Source organism: Calypte anna, chromosome 10 (assembly GCF_003957555.1).
Source record: "Calypte anna isolate BGI_N300 chromosome 10, bCalAnn1_v1.p, whole genome shotgun sequence".
In the NCBI taxonomy this organism is placed as follows: Eukaryota; Metazoa; Chordata; class Aves; order Apodiformes; family Trochilidae; genus Calypte; species Calypte anna.
In genome coordinates this window covers 9,243,713-9,270,449 of record NC_044256.1, presented here as the reverse complement: position 1 = coordinate 9,270,449, position 26,737 = coordinate 9,243,713, and the positions used below count along the sequence as shown (strand labels likewise).

General features: G+C 50.9%; 1 protein-coding gene across 3 annotated transcripts; it reads right to left on the bottom strand.

Moving 5' to 3' along the window:
- Nucleotides 1-1,567: 1,567 nt before the first annotated feature.
- ONECUT1 (one cut homeobox 1) lies at nt 1,568-20,522 on the bottom strand. 3 transcript variants are annotated; one of them, XM_030456782.1, is made up of 3 exons: nt 20,368-20,522; nt 19,316-20,217; nt 1,568-5,974 (listed from the first exon to the last, which is right to left on the bottom strand). In XM_030456782.1, exons 1-3 carry the CDS (start codon nt 20,394-20,396, stop codon nt 5,682-5,684), a joined length of 1,224 nt encoding a protein of 407 aa, XP_030312642.1. In that variant the 5' UTR covers nt 20,397-20,522; the 3' UTR covers nt 1,568-5,681. The 3 variants fall into 3 exon arrangements, with proteins under 3 accessions (XP_030312642.1, XP_008490309.2, XP_030312643.1); XM_030456783.1 differs by lacking the exon at nt 1,568-5,974 and adding exons at nt 15,651-17,471; nt 17,595-17,691 and having other exon boundaries at nt 19,316-20,522; XM_008492087.2 differs by having other exon boundaries at nt 19,316-20,522.
- Nucleotides 20,523-26,737: the final 6,215 nt, after the last annotated feature.

Here is a 26,737-nt window from a genome sequence, read left to right as displayed (position 1 = left end):
AGTCTCTCACAAATGCCAGTGCTTTGAAACATTAAATGAGTTTAAAATTCTTTGGATGTGCGGGTCTCACCCGCAAAGCAACTTTTCTAGAAAAAAGACAAATAAATTAAAGGAAAAACACACTAATAATGCCTTTCTGCTTCCTAAGTGACAAAAGTACTACGTTGAAACACTCATTTTGGCATGTACAAGTTGTGGGGAGGGGAGGCCCGGGGGGATAACCTGGCAGTGTTTGTAACACGGGTGGAAGTGCATGCCAAGACAAGGCTGAAGATACACCCTGCAGTCAAGAGAAGCACTTTCCTTCAGTTCATCTCGGCATCAAGAATGAAAAGATTGTAACATAAAGCTTTGGCCATTTTTGAATCTACTATATACAATTAATTTTTTTTTTTAACTACATAGTCATAAATTAAAGCAGTGATTAAATAAGCGTATACAAAATGTAATTAAATTAAAAATCACAGCACATTATAGAGAAAAAATAGGAACCATTTATCACAGCAGAGAATATTTTTTTTTACCCTGTGAAAAGAACATCGACTAGCAAACACAAAGCATCCTAGTTGAAAAAAAATAAGAAATCAAAGCCATGTTTCCCTTTCTTGCATTCATTGCAAACAGCTGTCCTTACTCACTTCAAAACATTCCCAGGAATAAGATTTTCCTTGAGTATAACAGAGAAGTTCTGCCACCCCCACCCCCACCAAAAAAAAAAAAAAAAAAAAAAAAAAAGGAAAAAAGAAGAAACCCAAACCAAACAATATAAAAGGAATATACAAACAAAACAACCCCTACAAAATAAATAAGAATTATAAAGCTTTTTTTAAGTAACCTTAACAATTATCAAACTAGTAAGTTCTGCCTTATCACATAGACTCTCTATACAACATAACCCTAAAGATTTATTACTATGAGGTATTTGGAGGAATTGGTAAAAGCGATGCACGGCCTGTCTGGGCTGAGGGACTCAAGCTGCTTTGGGAGAAAGAAGAGGGAACCTTTGGTTTGTCAGCAAGAAAGTGGAAAAAAACATTTTCCTTTGGTATCAAAGAAAGTTTCATTGCATGGTTGCACGGCAAAAAGCACCACGGTGAAGAATTATTCCTTTTTTCATTAGTGGCCTTTCTAAGAGGCTGAGGTATTCAAAGAGTATAAGGTGAGAGATAAAGAGGTCAACAGCGGTTTAACACTTTGGTTCAAGCAAGGCACTCGTCCTATGAGTTTACAAAGTTTGCAACATGTTTGCCTAGAGCTTTATTATTATTATTATCCTTGTCATCATCAGTAGTAGCAGTTGTAGCAAGAAAAGTATTTGTAAGGTTATTCGCATTACCATTAAGAATGAAGACAAAGTTACACACTGAGAGAAGGTGAGGAAGGGGGATTGGGGCAACGGGGGTAAGAAGGAGGATGAGTTCCCTTTCCAGACCAAGGCCGTGCATGAAAAATCTTTGGTATTCTTTGGTATCATCAATGTGATTAAAATCACCAATGGAAATCGAGTGAGGTAGCGTCTTTGGTTCACACTATAAATAGTAGATCTTTACACACTTTTTTTTTTTCTTTTTTTTTTTTTTTTAACACGTGGAAGTAGCTATTCCTTACCTTTTGCTTCTCTGTCTTTAGCAAAAAGTTACCAAATGTATTGTAAAGCTAACCACACCACAATAATAAACCAGGAGGCTAAGCAAAAATCTCAAAATTAGCCCCTGGGCCTTTGAATGCACCCAAACGCAGCGAGATAGAAAAGGGTAAGTGCTTTCTCTTTGTTTGCTAAATGCATAGTTTTCATCCTTATGTACAAAGGAGGAGGAAGATAGGAGGAAGATAGGAGGAAGGGTAGTATAAAGAAGGACTGTTTTCAGGGGTAAAAATGTCTTGTTTACAACTCAGGTGAGGAGAGATGTCCTAAGACTCTTTGGTATAAGCTCAGAGGTGTTTCCAAGCCCTCCAGGCAGCAGTAGCCCCCCTGGCCACCCTGGCCTTGTCCTGAAATCCCTCTCAGGAGAAGAGCGGTGTCTGTGGGCAGCCCTGGGCCAGCCCCATGCTGGGGCAAACGAGGCATTCCCGTTTGCCTGCTTGGGAACTTGCTTCTGGCTCTGGTTGAGGCAGAAGCAAATTCCCAAGGGAAAGCCCCAGGAGTGGGCTTGCTCACTCTTTTGGGTTAGTGTTACCTGAGTAAGGAAAGGAAGCTGAGGTGCCTGGAAGGGGACGTGGGGGCTAACACAGAGGTGTGGGTCAGTTGGAATATTTATTCTTTTTTTCCCTGGAAAGCTAATAATGCCATTTACAATGGGGATGGATGTGGACAGTTCACTTCTTTGCCAGCCTCCCCTCATGGTCCCTGTGGTCAGGTTTGGATGCAGCCTGCGAGCTGAATGCACATTCCTGATGCCCTCTTCTCACCCATGGAGCCTCCTATGACTGAGGCCCCTTCTCCCCATGCTTCCAAATTGTTTCAGATTCTGCTCCCTCTCCTAACCCTTCCTGGCAGATTTTTAAGTCCTTTTTTTTTTTTTTTTTTTTTTTATTTTTTTTATTTTAAATTTGAAACTAATTTCCATTTTGTCAGGAACGAAGTGGACCAAAAGCCTAACACTACCAGGATGTCCTGTGGAATGTTAAGCACAGCATTAGAAAGCAGCAGCCCTCTGAGGATGCTATGCCAAGGAACAGCAATGATCCAAGCCAGGGAGAACCAGGGAACCTGTCTGGGTTTCAGTCCATGCAGCTGGGCAGTCTGCTCAGAGGTTAAACAGCTTTACAGGTAGAATAAGCAGTCCCATAGTTATTTGCTTCATGTGTTGAAAAGGATTAAAGAAAAGTGTGTTCTTTGCCTATTCAGAGTATGAGGAACATATTGCTTATGGGAAGAGTGGTTTTGTTCCTAATGGCTTATAAGAAACCAAAAGGTTTATATATACTTAAACAGACATGTAAAAACAACCAAAACACTTAAAATCTAGAACTTGTGCATCGGTTTTGTGTGGATGTATATGTGCATGTGTATACACACAGATACCTCCACAAAAATATATGTGTGTATACATAGACCCTTATACAAGACCAGGGGCTTGCATGTGTCTGTGTCTGAGATCCTGAAATTGCATATTGGGTGCAAATTTAATGCTGGTATGAAAGTTCTCTTTGGTTTCAGCAAGTAGTCTCTAAAGACAGTACAATGGAAATACTAAAAGAATGCCTCAACGTACTTTGAATTTCCCTGCATTTTTAAATTCTCAAGTTTTAAATAAATAAGGCTTTATTTTCTAAACTATAGGTACGTTAAAAAGCAGTGGTTTGCTGGAAAAAAAAAAGTTAATTATTACTGTCCTTTATTAACCTTACACTAATGAGACTGCATTCATAATATACTTTATAAGTGAGCTTATTAATATTTCCATGTCAATTATGTCTCTGTGGGGATGGAACACTTAAAAAGAAAGCTTGTTAAAATTTAAGCTAGAGACTGGAAAAACTCATGGATTAGACTACATTTTTGCAGACAGTTGCTTTGTCAGTCTTAAAGTGAGGTTAATGTAGGAAAATGTGGAGAAACATTTGGTGCCAAAAACCTTGGTTTTATTTTACTTCATTTTAATAACAAGATATTTCAGCTGTATTCTAAATACTTACTGGAAATTAACTGTATACCCTGAACCTTGACTAGACCCTGTCCTCTTGGGAAACAACTGGTGCTATGAAGTTATCTAACTTTGGTGTTCCTAGTATTTTGAATGGGCTTCATCTTGTTGATGGTGGTTGGATTCTAGTTTGCCTTGAATTTTCCTTTCTCTCTCTGTTTTTTTGGTTGTTTGTTTGGGGTTTTTTAGAGGTTGCAATAAAGATTGCCTATTTCTAATCCTTGTGTTGGGACTATACCTGCATATTTAGTTGCTTCAGAACTGAGTATACCTTGAAGAATCACTAAAGAAATTTGAAACACTGGTTAGAAATCTAACAGGCATACCTATGGTTTTTAAACTCTATTGTCCCCTTACACTAAAATTTAATATGCAGATGTTGCACACTTTCCTTTTTTATTTTACCAGAGTAGGAACGGGATGATTTCTCTTCTATGGGTCTGTTAGCAACAGAGCATTTAAAGCTTTTAATCTAAAAATTTAAAACTATTTCATGCATTATCCTGATTAATGGATGACAAGAAAGAATGCACAGGACAAGAGCTCAGCTTGCTACACACAGATATGCAGCCACAAAGCATCAGGCTGCATCTCAGTGTCATGGGAATTTTGCTATTGACTTCAGAGGCACCATGATTCAGCCTTCCAAAAGCCCCACTGCAGCTCCTGTCGGAGCTCTTCCCACCAACACGAACTGATGTTGCACCACGGTTTTCAGTAGGAAAAGACCATGAGCCTTCAAAGCTACTGCTACTGTTCCTTTGCCTAGTAAAGTCAATAGGTAAAAAAAAAAAAAAAAAAAAGCTCACCCCAACATCAATGAGTATTGATCAGATGCTGAGTCCTGTGGGTCTGCATTTCACAATTCTGTTCACTTTGGCTTCCTGCAAGCCCAGCACAGCAGCAGCTCCGGCTCCAGCCTGGGATGGGATGGAAGTGGCACACAGGGGGCACCCGTGGCAGCTGCCACCAGCTTCCCCAGGGATCTAAGGGCCCCTTGTTTGCTCCCAGTGAAGTCGGCAGCAAAAGGGCTTCCAACTTCAGTGGGAGCAGCACCCCACTGCCGGTACCTGTGCCGTGACTGGGGCTGCAGTCTCTTTGGGTGACATTCTTTCTTGCCAGCCATGGAAAGAAACAATAATGTGGTTTTGCTAATTGCAAATAACAGTCTTGATTACAAGTTTTCTGTGTTATACAGTTAGATTAGTTTATACCTATAACTCTACATAGTATTTTGTGTAAAAATAGCTTTGGAATATTAAAATCATTGCAATAAAATACCTGCAATATAATTATTAAATGTGTTCTTTGGTAGCTAGTTGATTTTTTTTTTTAATGGATGGAATAGTTTTCCTTTTTTTAAATCTGAACATTCCTTAACAAACAAAGAGAATGCACTGGTTTAGGTACCATTCAAAATTTCTTTGCCTAGTTTGAACTTGTTCCCAGGTGTTGCACTGGTTAAGTTCAAACCATGAAACAGCAAAAATCACACTACCGTTCAAATGAATCCAGACGACTCCACGCTTTGTCAGTCGTGCCGTGGCACAACCCTCTCTGAAGACCAGCCCTGCCTAAGTTCCTAACCACTGGCGGTACAGACACAACATACACCTTCACGGCAGTCGCTGTGGAAATGAAGAGCCATGTCTGAAGAGATGTCCATTCAATGACAAGAAATCACTATGCTCCAAACCACTAAACAGCCAAGTACGGTGAAGATGATCATGGGCGAAGGTGTAAAACCAGCGGTCTGCTTCTCTTCTCTTTGTGTTTCCTTTCATTCCCTCTGCTTCACTTTCTTCTCCCTCTCTATTTTTTGCAAGTCGTCATCCTACTAAAGTGTGTGTCTTAGAACAAAGTCATAATGCAGGTGAAATAAGTCTTTGGTTTCTTTGGACTTATAAATAACATTTTTTTTCAAATAGTTCTAAGTATAAACCTGCTATCTTGAGGTCCTGGTCTGTCTTTATTTATTTATTTATTTTATTTTTTTAAAGCTTTTCCACCGAGGTTTAGTTTGTGGTTATTCCTTCATGCTTTGGTACAAGTGCTTGATGAAGAAGATGAGTTGCCTGAATTGGAGCTGCCCTCGTCTTGCCACTTATCCAGACTCCTCCTCCGCGCATTCATGAAAAAGTTGCTGACGGTGCTCAGCTCCAACCCAAGCTGCTGGGAAATGGTAATTTGTAATTCTTTGGATGGACGCTTATTTTCCTTGAATATTGCATGTAGAGTTCGACGCTGGACATCCGTGAAGACCAGCCGAGGCTTTTTGGGTGTATTCCCTCTATCCTTCCCGTGCTCTTGTTCTTTCCTCTTGCACGCTGCAAGAAAGGGGAGGGTGGTTAGTGAGGGCTGGCATGTGCTATAGGGCAAACCAAGGAAAAAGTGTCAGCTTCCAAAGCTGGAGAGAATGCAGGACATGTCAGTTTAATTTTAAACTTCTTATAAACTATTAAAAAAATGTAAGGAAGAGAAGTTAGAATATACCTTAATGATTGTCTGTTAAAACTCAGCATATGCTCTTACTGAGAGCTTTACATCTTCATACTTGCTATTAGTGCTGGGAACTTAACCATTTAATATTTCTGCAAGATAGAGTAAAATTTCACTGAGTTCTAGAGTCAACCTTTCCCATCAGTTCTACCTTCATCATTTGTTGTCAATCCATTTAGGTAGCTTTTTACTGGCTGAGAAGTAAGGAACTGGGAGAAACCAGGATGCTGGTCTTACAAGCTGATGGTTATGTTTTCTCAACAAAATAAACCACATCTTGACATGCAGAGCAACAGTATAGTAAATCTTTTTTATGGAACTTAACCTTATTTTGTCTGTCATCCTTTTTTCCCTTAAAGGGCACTTGCAATTTGCAACCTGCCTTACAGATCATATGCCAGGCAGGATCTGACTGGTCTGGGAGAGCAACCCCCTGATCTCCTGCCAGCCTGCTAGGATAAAAGGTTTGCTTGGGAGGACAGATTGTTTTGTCTTGCTTTGAAAAGTCTGAAGTTGTCTGTTTCCCTTTTTTCCTCAAACAACATCCTTTAATGCTAATTTAGAGATGCTTTTCTGAGGGTAATATGGGTGCTCAATCTCTGTGCCTGTACAGTACTGATTTCTGTGGAGATTGGTGTTGATTATACGAAGAATTTTGTGCAGTGTCTCCACCTGTTCCAGTTATTGGAATGAACACAGCAAATTACTTCACAAAGGTCCTTCCTACATCCTTTATTATTACTGAAAGCCAGCCTTGGCATGAGCATTTAATTGCTTGAGGGAGGTACAGAAACAGCCTCCTTGGATACATTTAGAAATATCAACCACAGAAATCACACAGCAAAATTTGGGGGATGCAAAGGCAACTTCTGCTGGCCCAGTCAGGAAGGTGCCAACCCACCAGTGCCTCAGCCCTCTGCAGCAGAAGCTTTTGAAGATATTCAACAATATCTATTCCAGCTACAGAAGCTTTCCTAAGCAATGACACATCAATCAAATTGACTGGGATGCCAAACTCACATCTTTATCTGAAAACCTTTGAAGAGTACTTTGAAGTTACATCTTGACTTCTAAAACACTGGGCTGAAAACCAGGTTTCCTTGTGCAAGTCAGCCCCTAAGTCAAGCTGGAGAATTCACCGGGGAGATTGGTTCCTATTGAAATAGACTTGTATGCCCATTGAAAACAAACATCAACAACTCAAGGGTTAAAAATGCTCTTACAAGAGTAAACTATTTACTTACAAATATTAGGAATGAGGAGCAAAGATACAAACAGTATCTCAGTCTTTTATACATGTCTAACCATCTGATATCCAGAAGCTGCCATGAATCATCTGCAGAAGCTCAGCTCTGTAACCACCTCAGCCTTCAGCTCTGACTGCCCTTTCTGACAGGTTCATGCAGAGGAGGAGATGAACCAAACTCAGGTAGTCTTTGCCATGCCCAGCACTTCACTTCTGCTCTCACTGCTTTGCAACTTTCTTTTTCAAAGACTACACAAATTCCAGCTTTCACTTAGATACACTGTCCAGATCATCATTTGTAACAAAACCCTAACTTGGTGTGATCTGAGACAGGACGGTACAGGAATCATCACACCACAGAGGACAGTCACAGCAGGGGATACAAAACAGTTCAATTAATCTGGGGTATCAATCACAAACTAGTATATGAGTTCTATGAAATCACAGAGAATATCAAAAAAACCCAACTATTTTCTATTGTGAAACTAACTTTCTTAACATGTTGTCTTTCTGAGTTTGTGCTCATCTCCTGAAATAATATTCCTGAATAGTTATTTTCTTAAAGAAATTGTCCCAGGAGTCACAACATAGCTTGTTCCTCAACTTCAGTTGTATCAAAGACCTCCTAATTAATGCCAGTAACACCCCTGGTTAGAAACAAATAGGCCAGTTTTAGTATTTCACAAACAGATCTTCGTTTCGATCAAGCCCACCAGGAGACAAATGCTGAGGCTCCCATGATGCTCCCTGGAGAAACTGGGAGCCATCCCTTCCTGCTGCAGACAACTGTGGACTTGACTTTTTATCAAAATACCATGCAGGATTGTTGGTTTCCTAGAGCCTGGTCCACACTCTGTGGGAAGACATGAAGAAATGCTCTAGCTTAGCCTATGAAATAAGGCAGGTCATGTCCTTACATCCAAGTTGGAGCTTCTCCTTTGAACTGAGGACTAATAATGTATCAATTGAGAGAGAGAAATACTGGCTCAGTTGAAGTTTGGGAACTTATCTGAGACACAGAGACCCACATCCAACAGGTTCAATCCTGGTGAATGTGGCAAAGCCCCAGCAGGTGAACCTGAGACAATCCAACACAGTTCTGAGCCCATCCCAGACCCCAGCTCACTGGCTCTGCCCAGAACTGCTTGCAAGCTTTTTTCCACCTGGGAGAGACAGGGAGCACCTTCAAAATCCAGATCAGTTTCAGGCAATCCAAAAGCTGATTCTTTTTCAGCTCTACTCCCATTAGCATTCACCAGAGGCAGCCTGAGGGAAAAAACTTCCCAACATGCTGACTTGTTCAAAGAGCCCTTTCGGACAGCACTATCAGGCCTGGAGTTGTGAGCAGCAAGGGTGGATACCACCTTTCATTTTCTGCCTTGTCCAGACTCTGGAATATTAATAGCACTTAAAAATAAATAATGGTGATAATGAAAAACCATAATAGGGTTTCCTTACGATCGTTTTCCCTGCACTGGAGCAAATCAATTTTAATAATAAATTGTACCTTCCAGCTTGCCAGAACAAATGTAGACCATGGGATAAAGTCTGTTCCAACATGAGAATCTATCCAGAGCAGGCACAGAGCCCAGCCAGCACACATGGTGAGGGCTGACAAATTGCAGCCATCCAGTCAAGTGACAGGAGCCTGAGCTCAGCCCAGGTCATGCTCAGACAAAGCAGCTACACTTGCACAGGTCCTCCTCCAATGCCAGCAAAGGTGTCCACTGAAGCCAGAGGCTCCATTCAGAGACACTGACTGAAACCTTCCTTTTGAAAAGCATCAGTGTCTTATTTCAAAACTCTTAGTGACACACCTTCATTTGGGGTTTATTTTACATAGCAGAAGATTTGCACTGATGCCCTTCCCATGCCGCTGCCCACGAGCAGGGTGGGCAGACCCTGTCCCACAGCACAGGCATTGCATCCAGGCTCCCTGCAGGCTGCTGTGCTCCCTGGAGCCAGGCACCTCTCCCACATCCTGCCCTCACTCCCCAGGCAGCCAGATGTGCCCTATGTCTCTGGGCTGTTCAAGCTGACACTCCTTGTTATGCCTTTTGAAAAAGTCTTAAGAAAGCATAGTTAAGGAAAAAAACAAAGCAGAAGATAAAGAAAGAGTCACTCTGACTCCAGCAACACACGTGCAGATATGACAATGTAATATTATCAGTGCCAGAAGGAGCTTTATAAATCCAATGCTGAACTCTGGCCTTTTCCAGTCACTTCCATCTTCCCCTGCCCTGAGCAACCAATATTTTTGACACTTGTAATTCTCCTGATACAGTCCATCAATCTATTTTTGTCTCCCTTTACTCCTTCTAAGTTGCCCAAGGGATTTGTCTGAGTTAACTTGCCAAACATTGTAAGGTCTGTACATCTCACTGAGGCCCAGCTGCCTGTACATGGCACAGAGCTGGGGTCTCACCACTGCAGCTCCACCATCAATCTCCACTCCTTCCCAGTGCCCAGCTGCACAGCATGATGGGATCAGTCCTGGTCTGCCAGAGGTGCAAGCAGGATCCTGTGCCCTGTGAAAATGCACTAACTGTATCTTCAGGTTGAGATGGTGAAAGAGTATTTCACCCACCTGTGATGTAAAGTTCACTGTTCTATTGGTCTAAAAGCAAAGACTACAGTAAGCTCTGGTGTTAACCCTGATGCTTGATCTATTCTTTCATCCCTAGAGGACAGATTTATTTTTTTAAATCTAAGAAAAAAACACTGGTTACCATAAATCAATTTCCAGGAGCACTTGGGACATACATCTGTGCCTAGCTGTATGTGGCAAAGCCTAATGTTATAATCTAAAGACCTGAAGAAAAGAATGAAAACAGTAATGCTGGCAAGAAACCTTCTTTCTGCTCTCTTGTTTTGGGCACATAATAAAGTACCACTCCAAGGTTTGCTGGCTGATCTGCTGGAAAACTGGTACCAGTGCAGAGGCAAAGACAATCCCACCAGTGCCTTGACATTAGTCTCCTCACCCCATGCAGGAGGAAGCCAAGGTACATGGTGGGATGTTTCTTCCAAAGCAGGTCCAGATAAAAAACATGGAGACAAACACACAATAATGTCTCCAACCATGCTGAATTCAGAGCCTGGTGGACATGGAGAGGAGACCTTGTTCTGGTCACCAGTGATGGGATACAGGGCCCTTCACCCTGAGGTGACAGGTCACATTCCCAGCTCTGCCCTGGGTCACTGCACACCACAAATCATTATTACTTAATGGCCATCAAGTGCCCTGTACAAGATGAGGTGGTGGTCTTTGTTCAGCTCCCCATGAGCAGGTTCACAATATGCTGATTTCCACTGTACCTGCCACAGTATTTGATACCAGTTAGCAGCTGGAAGGTTAAGACAGACACTGTGGACAGGAGTCTGTAAGAACCTGCTTTCCACAGAAGGTTGAAACTGCTAAAGGACTTTGGTCACCAGAGGTAGTCCTAATCATCCTGGCTCCAGTAAAAATAACTAGTCAAAAGTTTATAGCAAATTCATGTTGACACTAATTTATAATAAAGTGTGATAAATTCCAACCTTATCATGTGAATAACACCTCTGGAGTATGCAGAGAGACACACAGATGATGTATCTTTCCTAATTATCAAAAACATCAGATGTGGGGGAACATGAGAAAAAGATAAGGGGCTGATAAAACACCTGCTGAGGGAACACTTCACCACATGAACTAAAAACAAGCAAGTCTCTTTGGGCTGGATGAACAGCCACAGCTGCTGTGTGCTATTCACTGACATATGTGGCCATTCAGTGGACCCCTCACTGCCCCATCCTGACCCACTCTCCTGAGGCCTTTGAAGGGGCCCAGAGGCAGGGTCCCTCTGGAAAGGTTCAGTGTGAGACAGAGCCTCTGCATGCCAGGGCAGCTCATGGCCATGTGCTCCTGTTGAAGCAGGTAGTGAACAGCATCAAGATGCAAAAAGAACATTTCCAAAAACTTTAGCCCACCTTAGAAAGAGGTCATTCACATGTTAATGATAAAAACCCACATGGGTGACACAGCTCACGGGTCACTCTCCAAAACAACCCCCTTTCAACAGAAGAGAGTATGGATGATTATGAAATGTCTGAAATTATTTCTTATTACTCCTGACATTTTGCATATGTCTCTCTAGTGATTTGTATTTGTGCTTATTTAGAGTGCAGGTGTATCCATCTACTCCGAGGTAATTTGATCTGTATCTTATTTCTCTGTCATCAAGCCTAGGCAACAGTTCTCTTCTGTTGTTTCATAACATGACAAGAGACAAAAAAACGTTCCCATAAGGGAACAGAATGACATCAGCATACAGATCCCAGCTGAGGCTGGATGGTAAACACCTCACTCCTGTGCACTCTATTAAAATGAGTGACCTTAATTTGCTGCCCCTGGAATAATAAACTGAATCCAAGTAAGAAGTGCTGACTCAACACTTTGGGCTTCTGGGGTTTACACAAACTTACGGTGCTGATGGATCTGTAACCACTTGAGTGAGTTGATATCATCATTAAAGAATAAGTTGCTAAATGGATCAGTCACGGGAAAGCACCCAGTTTTCCTGCGATATCATTTAAAGCAAATGTTAAATTTCTTTAGCTGGGTCTTTAGTTAACCATATTACTGCGTCGAATATTTCTTTGTCTGGCATAAGTAATTAGAATTTAATAACTTTAACTGCATCTTAATTACCCCAAATGAATTGAAAGGACATTTAATAGCAAAGATTAAATTGCCTTAATGAACGATTTTTGCGACTGCATCAATATTTTAATCGTGCTAAGCCCTTGCCGCCCCCACCCCGCACCTCACCGCACAGGCAGCCCCCGGCCCCTGGGGGGCGCCCGTGCCCCGCCGCAGGCCAGCTCCGGGAGGGGGGAATCGAGGGGGGGAGGTATCTCCGCACCCCTTTGTACCGCACTGTGTCGCACCACGCACCTCTGTACCGCACCGCTCCGCATCGCACAGCCGGGGAGCACCAGCCGCTCCGCGCCTCTCCGCCGAGAAACACCGCCGACTCCGCACCCCACTCCGCTCCCCACACCGCCCAGTCGACCAGCGCCGCCCGCTCCGCACCTACCCGCGAATTAACTTCGCGCTTGCTCGCTCCGCACCGCTCCATGGCCCGCTCCGCGGCCTGCTCCGCGCCGCCCCCGGTGAGCACCGGCAGCTCCACCCCACTCCGCGCGGGTTCGCAGGGCACACACTGCGGAACTACTTCGAACCTGCTTCGCCCCCATCCCACCGCCCCGCCCCGCCCCTCTCGCTGCTGCCTGCTGGAAAGAATCCTCCCGCGGGGGGGTCCCAGACCCTTGGGTAGTGCGTTCGGCGGCAGGCCGGGTTATTCCTCTGTCCCAGACTGGGGATCTGCTGCAGCAGCCGAAAATGGAGGTGCTGAGCGGTGGAAGTGACGCAATCCATTGCAAATCCTTCACTGGGACACTAAGGGTCGTCAGATTTGCTAAACACCCCGGCGATCTTATCGGGCTCCTTTCCTAAGGACCTACCCGTCCGTTTCCACTTCACCTGCTCAGGTCTTTAAGCCCTCGGTCAATCCCGACCATATATGCAACAGAGCAAGTTATGTCCCAAATGAACGAAAAATCCAGCGGTGATGACATAAATAAGTCCCGGTTTATGGGGCGGGGGGAAAGGGAGCATTACGGCAGCGGTGTGGCTGCCTGCCTCTGCAGGGGAGCGCTGCGGAGCCGCGGGACGTGTGCCCGCAATTATTGCACCTCCTGTGGGTAACTTCCCACCGACGGTCCCGGAATGCACCTAGCAAGGTGTGCTGTACTGCTGCTCCTTAAAAATATCCCTAGCCTTAAGGCAGGTTGACTGCAGCAACCTGTGCACTGAGGTCGCTAAGGAAGAGGCCTCCGTGTCATCCGATTTGACACTTCAAGCTGTTTGGAGGTGCAGCATTTCCAGTGGTCCCCCAGAAAGTGCCTGCACACACCAACGCCGATGTCACACAGCCTGCAGCAGCAGCTGGCGATGCTACTTGCGCACCTGCGAAACAGCAATCCATCGCCTTTTAATTGCCGTCTGGGCTGTATATAAAATGTTACCACTGAGACTTACTATTGCCTAAAAAGGGAAGAAATCAAAACTACTCTAGAGCTAATAAATTGTTCCTATAAATTGCTCTTTCAGCATCATAAAACTGACTTCCTCTTAAGCAAAATGGCTCAAGTAAGCTACATTTCTGAAGAAAGTCAGTAAGCATCAGTCGCTTCTCTGTCAGCACATGATTTATCCAGATAGATTTATGTTTAAAACGCGAATCAACATTTATCGATTTGATCACGGAAGTACCGGACATGATGCCATACTAGGTCCTCTCTCGGTCCTCAGGAATAACTCCTTTCGATGCCTGTAGTCTTCTGATTAAAGTCACCAGCACCTCAGCTATGATGCTTAAGCGTTAGATCTCCCTCAAAACGAACTTGTCACTTGTGAGGAGATTACGGGGATCTTCCTCCTGCACAGAGGACAGGTAAAGGCTGCCTGAGGCAAAGCGTGAGATTTGATTTAGTGCCGCTACGTGCAAACACGGGCACCGATGCATTGCTGGCCTGGGCGATTCCACGATTTTGTCTCAATCTAACCATCCCATTCCTTTCCGTCTGCAAAGGGCAAGTCGCACACGCCAGCGCCAAGCTGCAGTCCCCCAGCGTCCGCGTCCTCACTGGTGGCACCTGCGGTGCGCACAGTCCTGGAGCCATCCTGCTCTCCTCCTGGGGCACTGAGGTTCCCCTGGAATGCGGGGCGGGGGCAGGCACAGTCACACTGGTATGAGAGGCTCATTTCCCCTCTGCCCACGTACTCGTACGTGGAACCCACTCCCAAAAGGTCCCATCGGGGCACGTCGCCCGCCGGGAACCGCTCCCGCATCACCGCCTCCCCCGAGGGCAGACCGAGTTCGGGGAGTCCCGAGGAGGCCGAGCGGGGCCCGGCCCGCGTCAGCGCTGCTCGAGCTGCGGAAGCTCGGCAAACCCCTGCGGCTTGTTCCCCAAAGAGAAGGGCTGCCTTCGCCCCGGCCGGCCGCGGGGCTCGTTCCGGAGCGGGACCTCCGGGTACGGGCCGGGAGCGCGGTGTCAGTGCCGCCGGCAGCGGGACCGTGCCTGAGGCGGGAGCTGTCCACGGTGCTGAAGCCGTCAGGGCAGCGCCTCCCGCACTCTCCTTGCGCTGGGTCCACCGGCGCGGGGGCCCGCCGGGACGCATCCCCCGTCCCGAAGCGCTCTCCGAAACCGCCGCCTCCCGGTTCGGGAGAGCCGCCGCTGTCCGATGCAGGCGGGGCGCACGGGCCGGCGGGACCAGCTTCCCCCCGCCGGCGGTCAGTAGATGGCGCAGAGGTTCCGGGAACGGAGGGACGACGTACGAGGGCTCCGAGCGGCTCGGTGAACCTGACCGGCCGGGGCAGGCAAACGCGGTGGGTCGGGTCGGCATAGCACCCACAGCCCGGTCGTGCAGCCCTTGGGGCGGTCCCGCGGTGCCCGCGGTCAGGAGAGGCCCCGTTCTGAGGCCATGTCATCCAAACAGCAGAGAGGGTGGGAGCGGGGCACGGCCCCCCCCCGGCGCCTCCTCGCCACGCGGCAGTTAATTAAAACAAACAAACAAAAGAGAGAGCGGACAAACAACCCCGGGCTGAGGAGTGCTAAAGGGGCGGGGGTTCCGCGGGGACGGGAGCGGATCTGGTCCAGCCCGGAGGAACGCGGCGCTCAGCCGCCCGGCCCCACTCGTCCGCCTTCTGCTGGGCAAATATTAACAAAGGGCAAACGAGGCTGTGTGCGAGCGGCTGTAAATCAATCCCGCCGCAAGGACACGTCCGGCAAACAACCGCGGCACCCAGCGCCCGCCCGGCTGCACACTAGGCACTGCGGCGGGGCAGGATCGCTCCGGGGGTTGCTCTCTCACCCTCCGCTCCGGGGCACCTTGTCTTGGACCAAGCACCGCGCCGGTCGTCGCAGAGCCGCCCGTAACACCGCCCACGGTGCACAGAGCCAGGCCCGAGCCCGTCCCCGCGGCGTCCGGGCGGACCGCAGGCGGGGAGGGGCAGGGCCTTTCCCCTGGGGCCGCGCTCGGGGTGCCAGCGTTGAAGCCGCCGGTCGATGCCCTCCGCCTCCCTGATGTAAATGTTTATGCAAAGTCCCCGCCGGGTAAATATTAAACAGGCCCTAATGAGGCAATCGGGGCCGGAGCGGCATCGACCTTTCCCGGCGCACGCTGGGGCGGCCGGAGGGGCTAGAGGTGCAAACGGCGTTCATTAGATTTCATATTTAATGTGGAAAACTCTGATTACTGTATCGATTTCTTTACAGTTAATTTGGCGAGGATTTCTCGCCGACTTCCCAAGGCTTCATCTTAGCCGGGATTCGCGTTAGAAGGGGGAAAGAAAACGAGAAGGGGCGGGGGGGGGGGGGAAAGAGATGCAACTACGAAAAATAAGAGGCAAGTTTCAGGTGACTACCGGGCAGCTCTGGAGGGACGGGACATCCCCCACCTGAGCCTCTCGGACAAGTCCGGTTTCCCAATGGTCCCGCTCCTCTCTCCCGGTTCCCGCTGTCCCGGGATGAGTTAGGGAAAACCGATCGTGAGGAAGCCGCGGAGGGGTCTCAGGGAGTGACCCCCTTCAGCAGGTGGTCCAAAGGGGCCTTTTAGGGTCCCTTATACCCTCTACGCCTGTTCCCGAAACGTTTCTTTGTCGCGTTCCTTCCTCCCGGCCCGGCGGGCAGGCTGTGCAGGGCCGGCAGCCGGTCCTCAGGCAAACGCATTTCTAATAACAAATGGTTCGAAGCCGATTATTTTTTTCCTGAACAAGACGAGTCGGATTTTGCCATCTCTGTACCCTCCTGCTTGCCCTCCGGAAAGTATCCTCAAATAAATTCACCCTCAAATCCAAGCAGGCTGCAGAAGAGCTGTACATTTTCTTTGAATTGTATTTGATTTTTCGGCATCCCTTCACTGCTCTTCCAAATGTCAGTGAAGGCGGGGGAGGGAAGACTAACGAATGGAGAACGGGTCAAATAGATAAATATTCAGTGATAGCGGGGGAGATAGAGGGGGACAGACAAAGGAAAAGAGAACAGAGAGAAGAAGGAAGATGGGATGAATAAGATGGAGGCTGGAAGAGGTCAGCTTTGCAATTAGCAGTTCTGCTTACATTTCAAGAGACAGCCCAGGAAGTGTCAAGACCTCAATCCCGCTTCCATGTAACTACCAATTTTTCCTCTATTTGTCGAAGCTTCTGTAATCTGGGAGGTAGAAATCCCCCAGGGATAGCTGGAAGGGGCAAATACTCAAGATAAAGTGCTGTGTAAGACCGTGAGGCCTAAAATAAGCAGGCTCCATCCCCCTCACCATCTCTCGACCTCTGCCTGCATGAAATCAGAAAGGGAAGAAATGAAGGCGAAGGCTCCGCTCTGGGTATTTATCTAAGGGATAATTCTCTAAACGCCCGGGAGTGAGTTATAATTTGGTCGTGAAATTTAATTTGCGTCGGCTGGAGTAATTTATGATATTTTGAAATGATGTCCATACATCAATATCAATCGGGGCAGATTTTTACCACTTAGTAAGATCATCACATGTTCAAAACCTTCACAAAATAAAATGGATAGTTTATGCACTTATAGCAGGCTGCCTGCAGCGCAGGACGGGCAAGCGCGCAAGGGCGCGCGGTGCAGCGCTGCCTGCGCGGGGCGGGGCGGAGCAGGAGGCTCAGGAGGCCGCTCCCATTGGCTGGGACGCAGCGATATGCAAATGACCACGTGCGGCGGGGCCGCCAGCGCCCAGGCGGACAGCGCCGGCCGAAGCGCCGGGACGGCTCCGCGGGACCCCCCGGGACCCTGGGCCGACCGGATTGGTGGGGGAGAACGGGGACGCTCGGGTGCAGGTGGTCCTCCCCGACCCCACTCCGCAGTCTCCCCGGGCTGCGACCCCCGTTTCTCTGCGGGGAGGCTCTTTCTGTAAGGTGCCAGCTTTCGGGTATCATCGGAAAGGGAAGGCGGAATAATGAGGCTTTGTCTCCCTAACGGGATTACCGGGATCCGTTTATGCGAGGGCAGTGGTGAGGAGGCTGGAAGGAAGGGGCGGTGTAGGGGCAGAAGCGAACAATGGGTCTCCCCGGCCCCGGCAGCTGGCCCGAGCGCGGCCGTCCCCCAGCAGAGAGGGAGGGAGGGAGCTGCCGCCTCCCTCCTACCCGGCCTCGCAAAGGGGCTGGCAGACATTCCCGGTCAGCAGTGCCAGGGAGGAGATGCCAGCAAACTCCGAAGCGAGGGGTTGTTTCCAATATCGATCTATGCAAATGAACGGAGATTCAGGTCGACCAAATTGTCATAAAAATACGCTCCAAATCGCAGAAAGTTCGCCCTAGGAATCGTTACGGGGATACTAGAAGCACAAACTCCATCCTCCTCTCCCGAGTAGCACCAGGAAGACAAGAGTTTTTTCCTGGTGAATTGGTTGTTGAGGAAGGGAAGGCGGAAAGGGAATTTTCTGAGAGCTCAGACCTTTGAAACTGGCTCCGCAGGAGTGGAAGCCAAAGAGAGCAACGTCCTCCCGCCGGCGTGCACGGCAGGGTCAGCTACAGCAGTGAAGGAGATCCTGCCCCCGGCCCTGCCTGGCACTGCTTTAGGCTTCACACATGAGGCGGCTGGATAAAACCGGACAAGGAGCACGGTGGTGACCCACCCAGATCCCCGCACGGCCAGGAATCGGTTCCCAATTCCCACCGTCGTAGCAGTCGAAAGCTCACGACCATTTGCGCGTTTGAAAGGAGAAAGGTTTGCCCCTTCCCTTATTTTTGTCTGTGAAACGGATCAGTGACCCCGGCTCCAACTCGGATTGACTGTCTCGCGTTCTCCAGGGACAAATTAATGGAGACCTATCACTTAATTAACAAACCCTCACTCAGGGCATATTAAACCCGGGCTCTGCACTGGGAGCGCAGGCTGGGGAGGCGGCGGAGGAGAACAGGTACCGAATGGGATGGCAACCTACGAGCAGACAATAAGAAGCCGCGACATGGACTATGTCTTTTACGCAGTGGCTTTCACTCGAAAATCGAACTCTGCGGCCTAATGATAATTACAACCAGTAAAAAAAAATTAAAAAATATAATAATAAAAAAATCTACCGATTTTAGCCAACATAATTTCTCAGCCACCACTCACACTCCCGGCTCGTATCGTTTGCTGGGAAAACCTACCCCAGCACACCCAACCCAACGCGAGCGGAACGCGGAGCTAACACCGGCCCGAACTCTCGTCGGGAGCTACAGCCGAAGCCCCCCGCCCCCGGGGCCACTGTCATCAGCACAAAGCAGACACACCGATTCCTCTCGGCAGTGCATTACCAGGATTCTCCCGCACCCAGTCAGTGGGTTGCACCGGGCAGTACCAGCCCTGGTCGTGCGATCCCCACGACCGGGACCGGTACTGCCCGGTACTGCCCAGCGGAGCTCAGCACGGTTCTTTTGAATCCAGTATGGCCCGGCTGCTCAGACAGCTGCCGACTGAAGCATTTCCGCCTCGCCCTGCCCGTGCAAGGCAGCGCTGCCGACGACCGGTGGGGGTGTCGGCGGCGCCCCGTTACCGGGCATGCTGGATACCATCCCGCAGCTGACGGGCTAGCCTGGCGGGTGCTCCTCGCCCAGGATAACGGGGAGGGCCCTGGAGCTGCAGTGCGCAGTCTGAACCCCGGCCCGGCATTGTCTGGTAGCTGGGAGTGCGGCTCGGAGGAGCCGGCCGGTGCCGGTGCCCAGAGCCGGGAGAGGGAGCGGGGAGAGGAGAGAAACGGAGCGGCGGAGGGGGGGGGGCGGGGCTGCTCTTTGAGGGCAGGCAGGGACCGGGGCGGCCTGCCCAGGCCCGGGGCCCCCAGCCCTGCCGCCGCCGTGCTCCGACCGCCCCGCAGCGGGCTCACCTGCCAGCCGCAGAGCAGACATCCGCTGAAACTCTGGCTCCTGGAGCCACTTCCACATCCTGCGGAAGGTCTCCCGGCCGGATTTGAGCTTGCTCCAGGGCTTGGGGTTCCTCAGCAGGTCTGAGAGGGTCCCTTGTGAGCGGCACAGCACCCTCTGGGCGAAGATAGCCTGGGGGATGCTGTACCGCTTGAGCTCGGTGGTGATCCTCTGAGCTACTTCTTTGGTATTGATTTCTTCCATTTGCCCTGAATTACTTCCACTGTTGACCTGCGAACCAGTTACAGAAGGGTTTTGTTCCCTGGCAGAGCCCAGGATCTGCCCGTGGCTCTGGGCATTCAAGTGGGCATGGGGGTGGTGTGGGATCCCGTTGATAGGCACCATGCCAGCGGAGGTGGGGGTGAGGTGTTGGTCGCCATGCCTGGCTAACATGGCAGGGTGGTGGGCTTCGAATCCGTTTGGGGTGAGCATTTTCTCTGCGGGCATGGTGGCACTGGGGTGAGCATAGTGGGGCAGCCCTTGCTGGGAGTTGTGGATGCTTCCCAGGCCCGATCCAGACAACGGAGAGAGGCTTTGCCCCATGCCGGTAACATCCTTATGGTAGGGTGTGTAGAGATTGTTCATAGACGCCAGACCCCTCTCGTCCCGCATGAGCGTGAAGCTGCCGCTCACGTTGCCCGGTATCCGCTGGTGGGGGTGATGGTGGTGATGATGGTGGTGGTGATGGTGAGGAAACTTGTCCGAGACGGTCGAGATGGGAGGTAGAGGCTGCAGAGGGGTCAATGTGGTGTAGGTACTGCTCATGCTCATGCCAGGGGGTGTCTCGCAGGCCATGGTCATCGTGGGGTGCAGGGGGCCCGTCAGCGCGTGGTCTGGCGGCCGGTGGTGATGGTGGTAGTCGCCGCCGTCGAGGATGGACGCCATGCCCATGGAGCGCGGGTGGGCTGGCAGGTGGCTGCCGCGGTGGGCCACCGCGCTCCGGTGGTGGGGGCTGCCGCTCATCAGGTCGGCGGCGGCGGGCACCGGCTCATGGCTCACCCCGTGCAGATCGCCGATGTTCTCCATCGCCAGCTGCGCGTTCATCGTCGGCCGTGCGGGCGGCTGGACCGCACATCTATCTGGTGGGCGGTGGGGCGAACCGGAGCTCTTCGCGGCGGCCGCGGGCCGGTTCCTCCCGCGGGCCGGCGGCGGCGGGCGGGCGCTGTGGGCTGGAGGAGGTGCTGCTGCTGTGCCGGGCTGGTGGCTTTTCCTTTCTTTTTAAAATTTTTTTCTTCCTTTCTTTTTTTTTTTTTTTTTTTTTTAATTTATTTTTTTTATTTTTTTTTCCCTGTTGTTGGTTGACGCCGTCGGGTCGGTTCTAGGGCCCCCGCTCCCTCAGGCCAGGCTCCGCAGCCGCGGCGGGTGTCTGGCCGCGTCCCTCGCCATCTCTAGCCATGGCTCTCACTGCTCCGCCGCTCGGACACGGCTCCGCTGCTGCAGCGGCGCCGCCGCCGCCCCGGCGCATGCGCGCGCCCCCGCCCCGCCCGCCCCTCCCCGCCCCTTGACGTCACCACCCCTATTAAGGAGGCGAACCCCACTCGGCGGCACGCAGAGCCACCGGAGGGTTCTGTCCCCGCACCCCCTTCCCGCCGGGCGCAAAGGGCCGCCCCCCGCACAACTCCCCCCTCTCCAGCCTCCCCGCCTCTCTCTCAGGCAGGCGGTGCCCGTGCATAGGGGCGGACCGCTCCGCCCCTTCGGTGACTCCGCGTTTTCCGTGAGCGCGGAGCCTCCTCGCCTGCACCTCGCCGTAAGCTTCCGGGGCTCACACTGTCTTGCCCCGGGAAGCCTGCGGAGCGTGTGCCCCGCAATGTCGACCCTCCGGGTCCCTCATCCGTCGGCCACTACACGCCCACCGGCCTGGGAATCGCTCCTCTGCCTTGCCTTACTGGGAAACTTCACGTTTCCCGGCCTGGGGATGAGCGGCGGGAGCGGTGCGTCCTGAGTGCAGCCAGGCTCTCCCCTGCGCCTCAGCTTTCGCCTCCCCAAGCGTTTTTCCTGTCGTCCCCTCAGAGATCTCGATGGGTCCAAGCAGGCAATGCCATGGGGAAAGAGGCCCCTTCCCTCCCTCCTAACCTCCACCGAGGACCCCGAGCGGGCGGGGGGCCGTGCCCGGCGGTGCAATGCGAGCATATGCCCCGAGGCGCCCAGCAGCCGGACATGCCGCTGTTTTTCTTTTATTTTTTCCCCAAAAGAAAGAGAAGGAGGAGGAGAAAGAAAAAGCTAGCCCACCCGTCAGCCCCCTCGTTAGTTAAGGTGCCTTTATGCTGCAAGAAAGGGCAGATGTGCCTATTGTTCGCCCATTAACAATAACGAACCACGCCGGGCAGAGTGCAGCGTGTGCGCGGCGCCGAGCGGCGGGAGGGACGAGGCGGGCCGAGGCGCACCGCGGGAGAGCCGCGGGGCCGCAGCCGGGAGGCACCGGGCCGACCCCTCACAAAGGCCGCCCCCGCCTTACGCACCGGCTGCCGCCGCTTGCCCTAGCTCCGCCGTCGGGGCCAGCGGGAGCTCTCGGGCAACCCTTGGAGACGCCTGAGCCTCTGCCCTGCGAGGCCGGGGGACAGCAAGCAGGTCGCCGCCACCGTGGTGCTCACCCCAGGGGCGGGGCGGGGCGGATTTTTCACGGAGAGGGGGACACGGCTGGAGCCGCGGCGGGGTGCAAGGAGAGGGCACCCTACCTCCCCCCGCAGATCCTCGGTGCCGAGGTCTGTGACCGAGGGCCGTCACCCTCCCTTTGCCCTGCCAAAAGCTCCGAGGCCCCTTCGCTGGCCAGAGCCAGCAGCCCGCTGCCAGCTGGGCAGCGGCTCCCAGTACCACGAGCGATGCAGACCGCAGGACCAGAGTTCGGAGCAGGTCCTAGGGCAAGAGAGCACTGCTCGGGAGCCCGTGAGGACTGGCTTGTCCACTGGCTCCCTGGGAAAACCGAGGGACTGAAACTGGGGTCGCGGAGGGGTCTCGGCGAGGAGCCCCGCCTTCGGAGCCAGGCCTGGCCCCGGCCACCCCCGGCCACAAACTTCTGCGTAGAGGAGGTGTCCTCGACCCTCGGGATGCGGGCCTGGGAGCTGTTCCCGCCGCCCCCAACTTCCCCCCCGCAGCCGCCCCCTGAGCCTTCTGCCCAGGCACCGGGACAGGTCTCTGTTCCCCATGGGGGTCTCACGGGGGGCCGTGCTCTGGAAGCCCGGAGTGGAGGCTGCTGTCCGGTACCGCCCGTGTGCGCAGTCCGTGTGTGCGTGCTGTCGGTCAGCTAAAACCAGCCCCAGACGCCTGGCAGGCTCGCAGGAAACTTTTAAAATCACAACTGTTTGTTAAGCATTTTTTGCGTGTACGGCCCTAAAAGCGGGTATCATAAGCCTTTTCCCTCTGAAAATTCAAGAGTTTCCACAGCGGGTTTGTATATTTCCTGCAACTAACCCACACAAATATTTGTAAGAATTCTGCGCCATTGAACTACATCTCCGAAAGGCATCCGTTACTCACCTCCGTTCATTTTCCCCGGGTGCGCGACGCTGTTCACATTTTATTTGGGGCTAAAAAACGCATACAGCTCCCACCTTTCCCATCACTCGCCTTCCCCGAAATGCTTCCATATTTCTCTGAATTTTTGTAATGTTAACAGTTTCCATTTCATAGAAAGGCACAGATAAGGAAAAGGGCATCTAAGAAGGAAGGAAAATTAGATCTGAAACGTAGTTAATGAACTAGGGAAATATTTTTGATAAAATACAACAAAATCATCGAGAGCATTGAGAGGCCGAAATAAACGGTTGTGATTGTTTCCCAGGCCAACGGAAGGTGATGTCACAGATCCAATCGAAACGTTGTCAGCTTCTTCCTTATCAATATCTGTATACAATTTACAGTTTAATTAAAATATTTGATCTCCCCAGGTTTAGCGATTAGTAACCAAACAAACGTCACAGCGAATATAAATTATACCCTCGAGTTTGTAGAAAATTACAGAATCAAATTTTTCGTCAAGAAAGAATCATAAAAGCAACCAGGAACAATTTTGGAGAGCCGGGGCAGCGGCCGGGGTTCAATTTCTAACCTTAGAGAAGAGTGGCCGTGGAACGGCACATACATCCCTCCAGTCCTACATGCGTCTTATCTTTAAAAAATATTTTTCCTGTTACTTTTTTGGGGGGATCCCCACAATGAAGAAGCCCTGGCACACAAAAGCCGCCGCTGCGGAGGACCGCGCAGGACCGGCCGTGCCGCGGTTCCCCGACGGCTGTCGGGCCCGGCTCGGCCTCGATGTCCCCGTTAGGGACACGGACCTGGGAAGGCAAAATCGGCACATTGTCCCGCCGCGCCGGCTGCCAGCCGTCGGGGGTGCCCGGTCGTGGGCCCCCCTCGGGGTGGACCCCGGTACGGTTCCTCCGCCGACCCTCCCGCCCGCCAGGGGAGGGGTGAGCGCCGGAGAGAGATCATTTCGGTGCGCTAATCAATTACTGCTTGTGCAGTCAAGTACCATATATTTAACAGAATAATCGTTACCGCTCTTAAGTCTTTATTTGATCAGCAGATACTCGGAGCGGACTTAAAAAGCAACTTTGCTTGTTTGAATTGCGTTGCGTGTGTGTGCTTTTTAAATCCGAGATAATGACACCATGAAACAGTTGTAATCTCCCGCCTGACGCCAGCAAACACCGTGCTGGCATCGAGGCCGGCCCGGACGGAGCGTCCCGCAACCGGGGTAGCGATCGCAACGCGCTGCAGCAGACCGCAATGAGGGAGTTTTAAAATGCTTATTATTATTTTATTTTTAATTGTTTTTCTCAAGTTTATTATTATTTTTAAATTGCGTGTGCTGCTGCCGCCCGCGCCCTCCCGTCCCTGAGCGGTGACAGCTTGCGGCACCCGGGTCTCCTCGCACAGGGGAGCGTGTCAAAGGTGACGCTCGAAGGCTCCTAAAGCCAACAGCTGCCGGGGGGGATTAACTTTTCCAGACTTTCCCCTGTCGAGCTTCTTGGAAACTTGCTTAGTGACAAAAACATATACATCTGTCGGGGGCAGGCAGAGAAAAAAGGGCTGCACCGGTTGGGGCAGGCGGGGGAGGGCCCGGCTTTCAGGGGAAGATGCGGAGGGGCGGGGGCAGCGGGGACTCACTGCGGGTGCCCACCCCGGGGGGGGTGTCTCGGTTCACCCTCGCCGCCCTCGTCCCCGAGCCCAGGATTATGTCCGAGGCGAGTAGCGGGCATCCCCGGCGGCGGCTGGGCTTGCTCCCAGATTGCCAGGCAGCCCACTGACCACCCTGGCCGGGGCTCCCCACTCTCCCCTCGGGACACCCTCCGGGACGGGTCTACCCGGGCTGCGGGGCGCGGAGCTGGGCGCGGTGCACCGAGAGAGCCCGGCGGGCTGCAGGGCGCTGCCCTGGCCGAGCCGCCGCGGTCCTTCTTCGCAGCCGCGCTCTCCCGCACCCCCCGGAGCAAACCTCAGCGCTTGTTAATGAAGGAACTTATGGAAGATTGCAAAACACCGTAAATAATTTAGCATTGTATTTCAAGGAAAAAAAATAGCTTTCTTAAATCATCTCCTCAATATAACTTGCAGACTTACAGTATGGCCCTGGTAAGTCTAAATTTTTAAAGTAGCAATATTCAAAGAGACAGAGATGTCTGTATTAATTATTTATCTGCTGGTGCCTTCCTTCGTTTCTAACTTATTATTAATTAGGCGCCTCTAGTCTTTCGCAGAGAGCTCCACAGAGCCAGTTGCAGCTTTAAATATGAATTAAAAGCAAATCCAAGCTACTGTAATGCGAAAATTATTCCGTGTCTTCTATGGCAGAGATGAATAGCTGCGCAGATCAATACTGTGAAGCTATGCTCCAAACGACAGGGTTATTGATAGCTTATATTAATGATGTTAATGATGGAAAAAGGAAAACACGAACCCGACCAACTTACAAACTTTTTATCTGCTGAAACCCCGCAATCAAGCAGACAGGAGCATGAATTAAGGGGGCTGGAGATAATAAGGACATTATTTATGAAACCGGATAAATGACTTCTGGTACTTTGATGCGTTTGAACTCTACGTTGCCGTCCCCTCTAAGGCAGGCTGGGACCGGCCCGGCACTGCCTGCCGTCCCCGGGGGTGTATGTGCGTGACCCACGCGGTGACGGTCGCGGCAGTCTGCACCCCGGGCTCCAGATCCCGAGAGGATGCCCTGTAAAACCTGTAGGAAAACACCCCGCAGCGTGCGAAGAACCCACTCCCAGCATCACCCTTGCCCGGCCGGCGGCTCTGCCGCTCCACCGGGGCAGAGATAAAGGTAAACGAAGGGAGTGCAGCCCCGACCCGCGCTCCTCCTTCCCGGGCAGGACGGGATCCGCTGCCCACAACGTGCCCTTTACACGCGGGGCCGGGCCGCGCCGGGCCGTATGCCCGGGGGCAGCGGTGCCATCGGGGCCCGGGCCGCGGCTGCCCCGCTGCTTTCGCCCGCAGCGGGACAGCCTGGGGAGAAGGGGGGAGGGGGGAGCGACTGCCCGCCCCGCTCCCCTCTCCCCCACCGACACTCCTTGGTACCCCTGAAGCAAAACTGATCCTGTGCCCTGCTCCGGCCGCTGCTGCGGGGACAGCCAGGGGTGGATATTCAGATACACATACGTACGCGGACGGTAGCACAATGAAGATCAATAGCACTTTAGTGAACGCTATTAATCTGGTTTATTATTTAGGGAAAGGTGCTATTAAAAGTCCCCGCCGGTTGCTCAGAGGTGATGCTCTGCAAGCGCCCCGGGAAGGGCACCTGCCTGCGCAGGCAGCACGTGGCCTTGAGTTATCAATTAAAGCAGGGACACATTTTAATCAGGCAGGGCTGCTCGCAGCGCCCTGCGCTTCTGAGCTGAGGTCTTTATTAGTTACATGTATGAGAGAATATAGTCGCTCCCTCACTTCTTTTTTTCTTTAATTTTTTTTCCTCTTTCCTCCTTCCCTTCCCCGAACGCCTGACTGAGGGCTCCAGGAGCCTGCTCCCCTCTGTAATTAATTCGTATTAGTAATTTTTCCGTGCAGTGCTCGCCTGTGCCTGTCTTAACAATTTTTATAAAACTCTGTCTAGATGCCGTCCCAGATATGTACGGTCAAGCTCATAGATAAAATTATTTCGTGCTTTAAAAAACTGCTGTGTCTAAGCATAATTTTATAATTACAAAAACATTTTTAAATTATTTAAAAACAGCTTCTGCCAGGGCAAAGTCGCACTTGTTTCCAAAAACAATTCACAGCAGATAGTGTAGATATCACTTAATTCCTACAGAAATCAATGTGAAAATTAGATTTATTCTCTACTTACATCGTTAAAAATGACAAAGTGCTGCCTTTTATTTTCATAAAAACACAGAAGACCGAAAATCATTTAATAAAGAATCCACCTAGTTTAA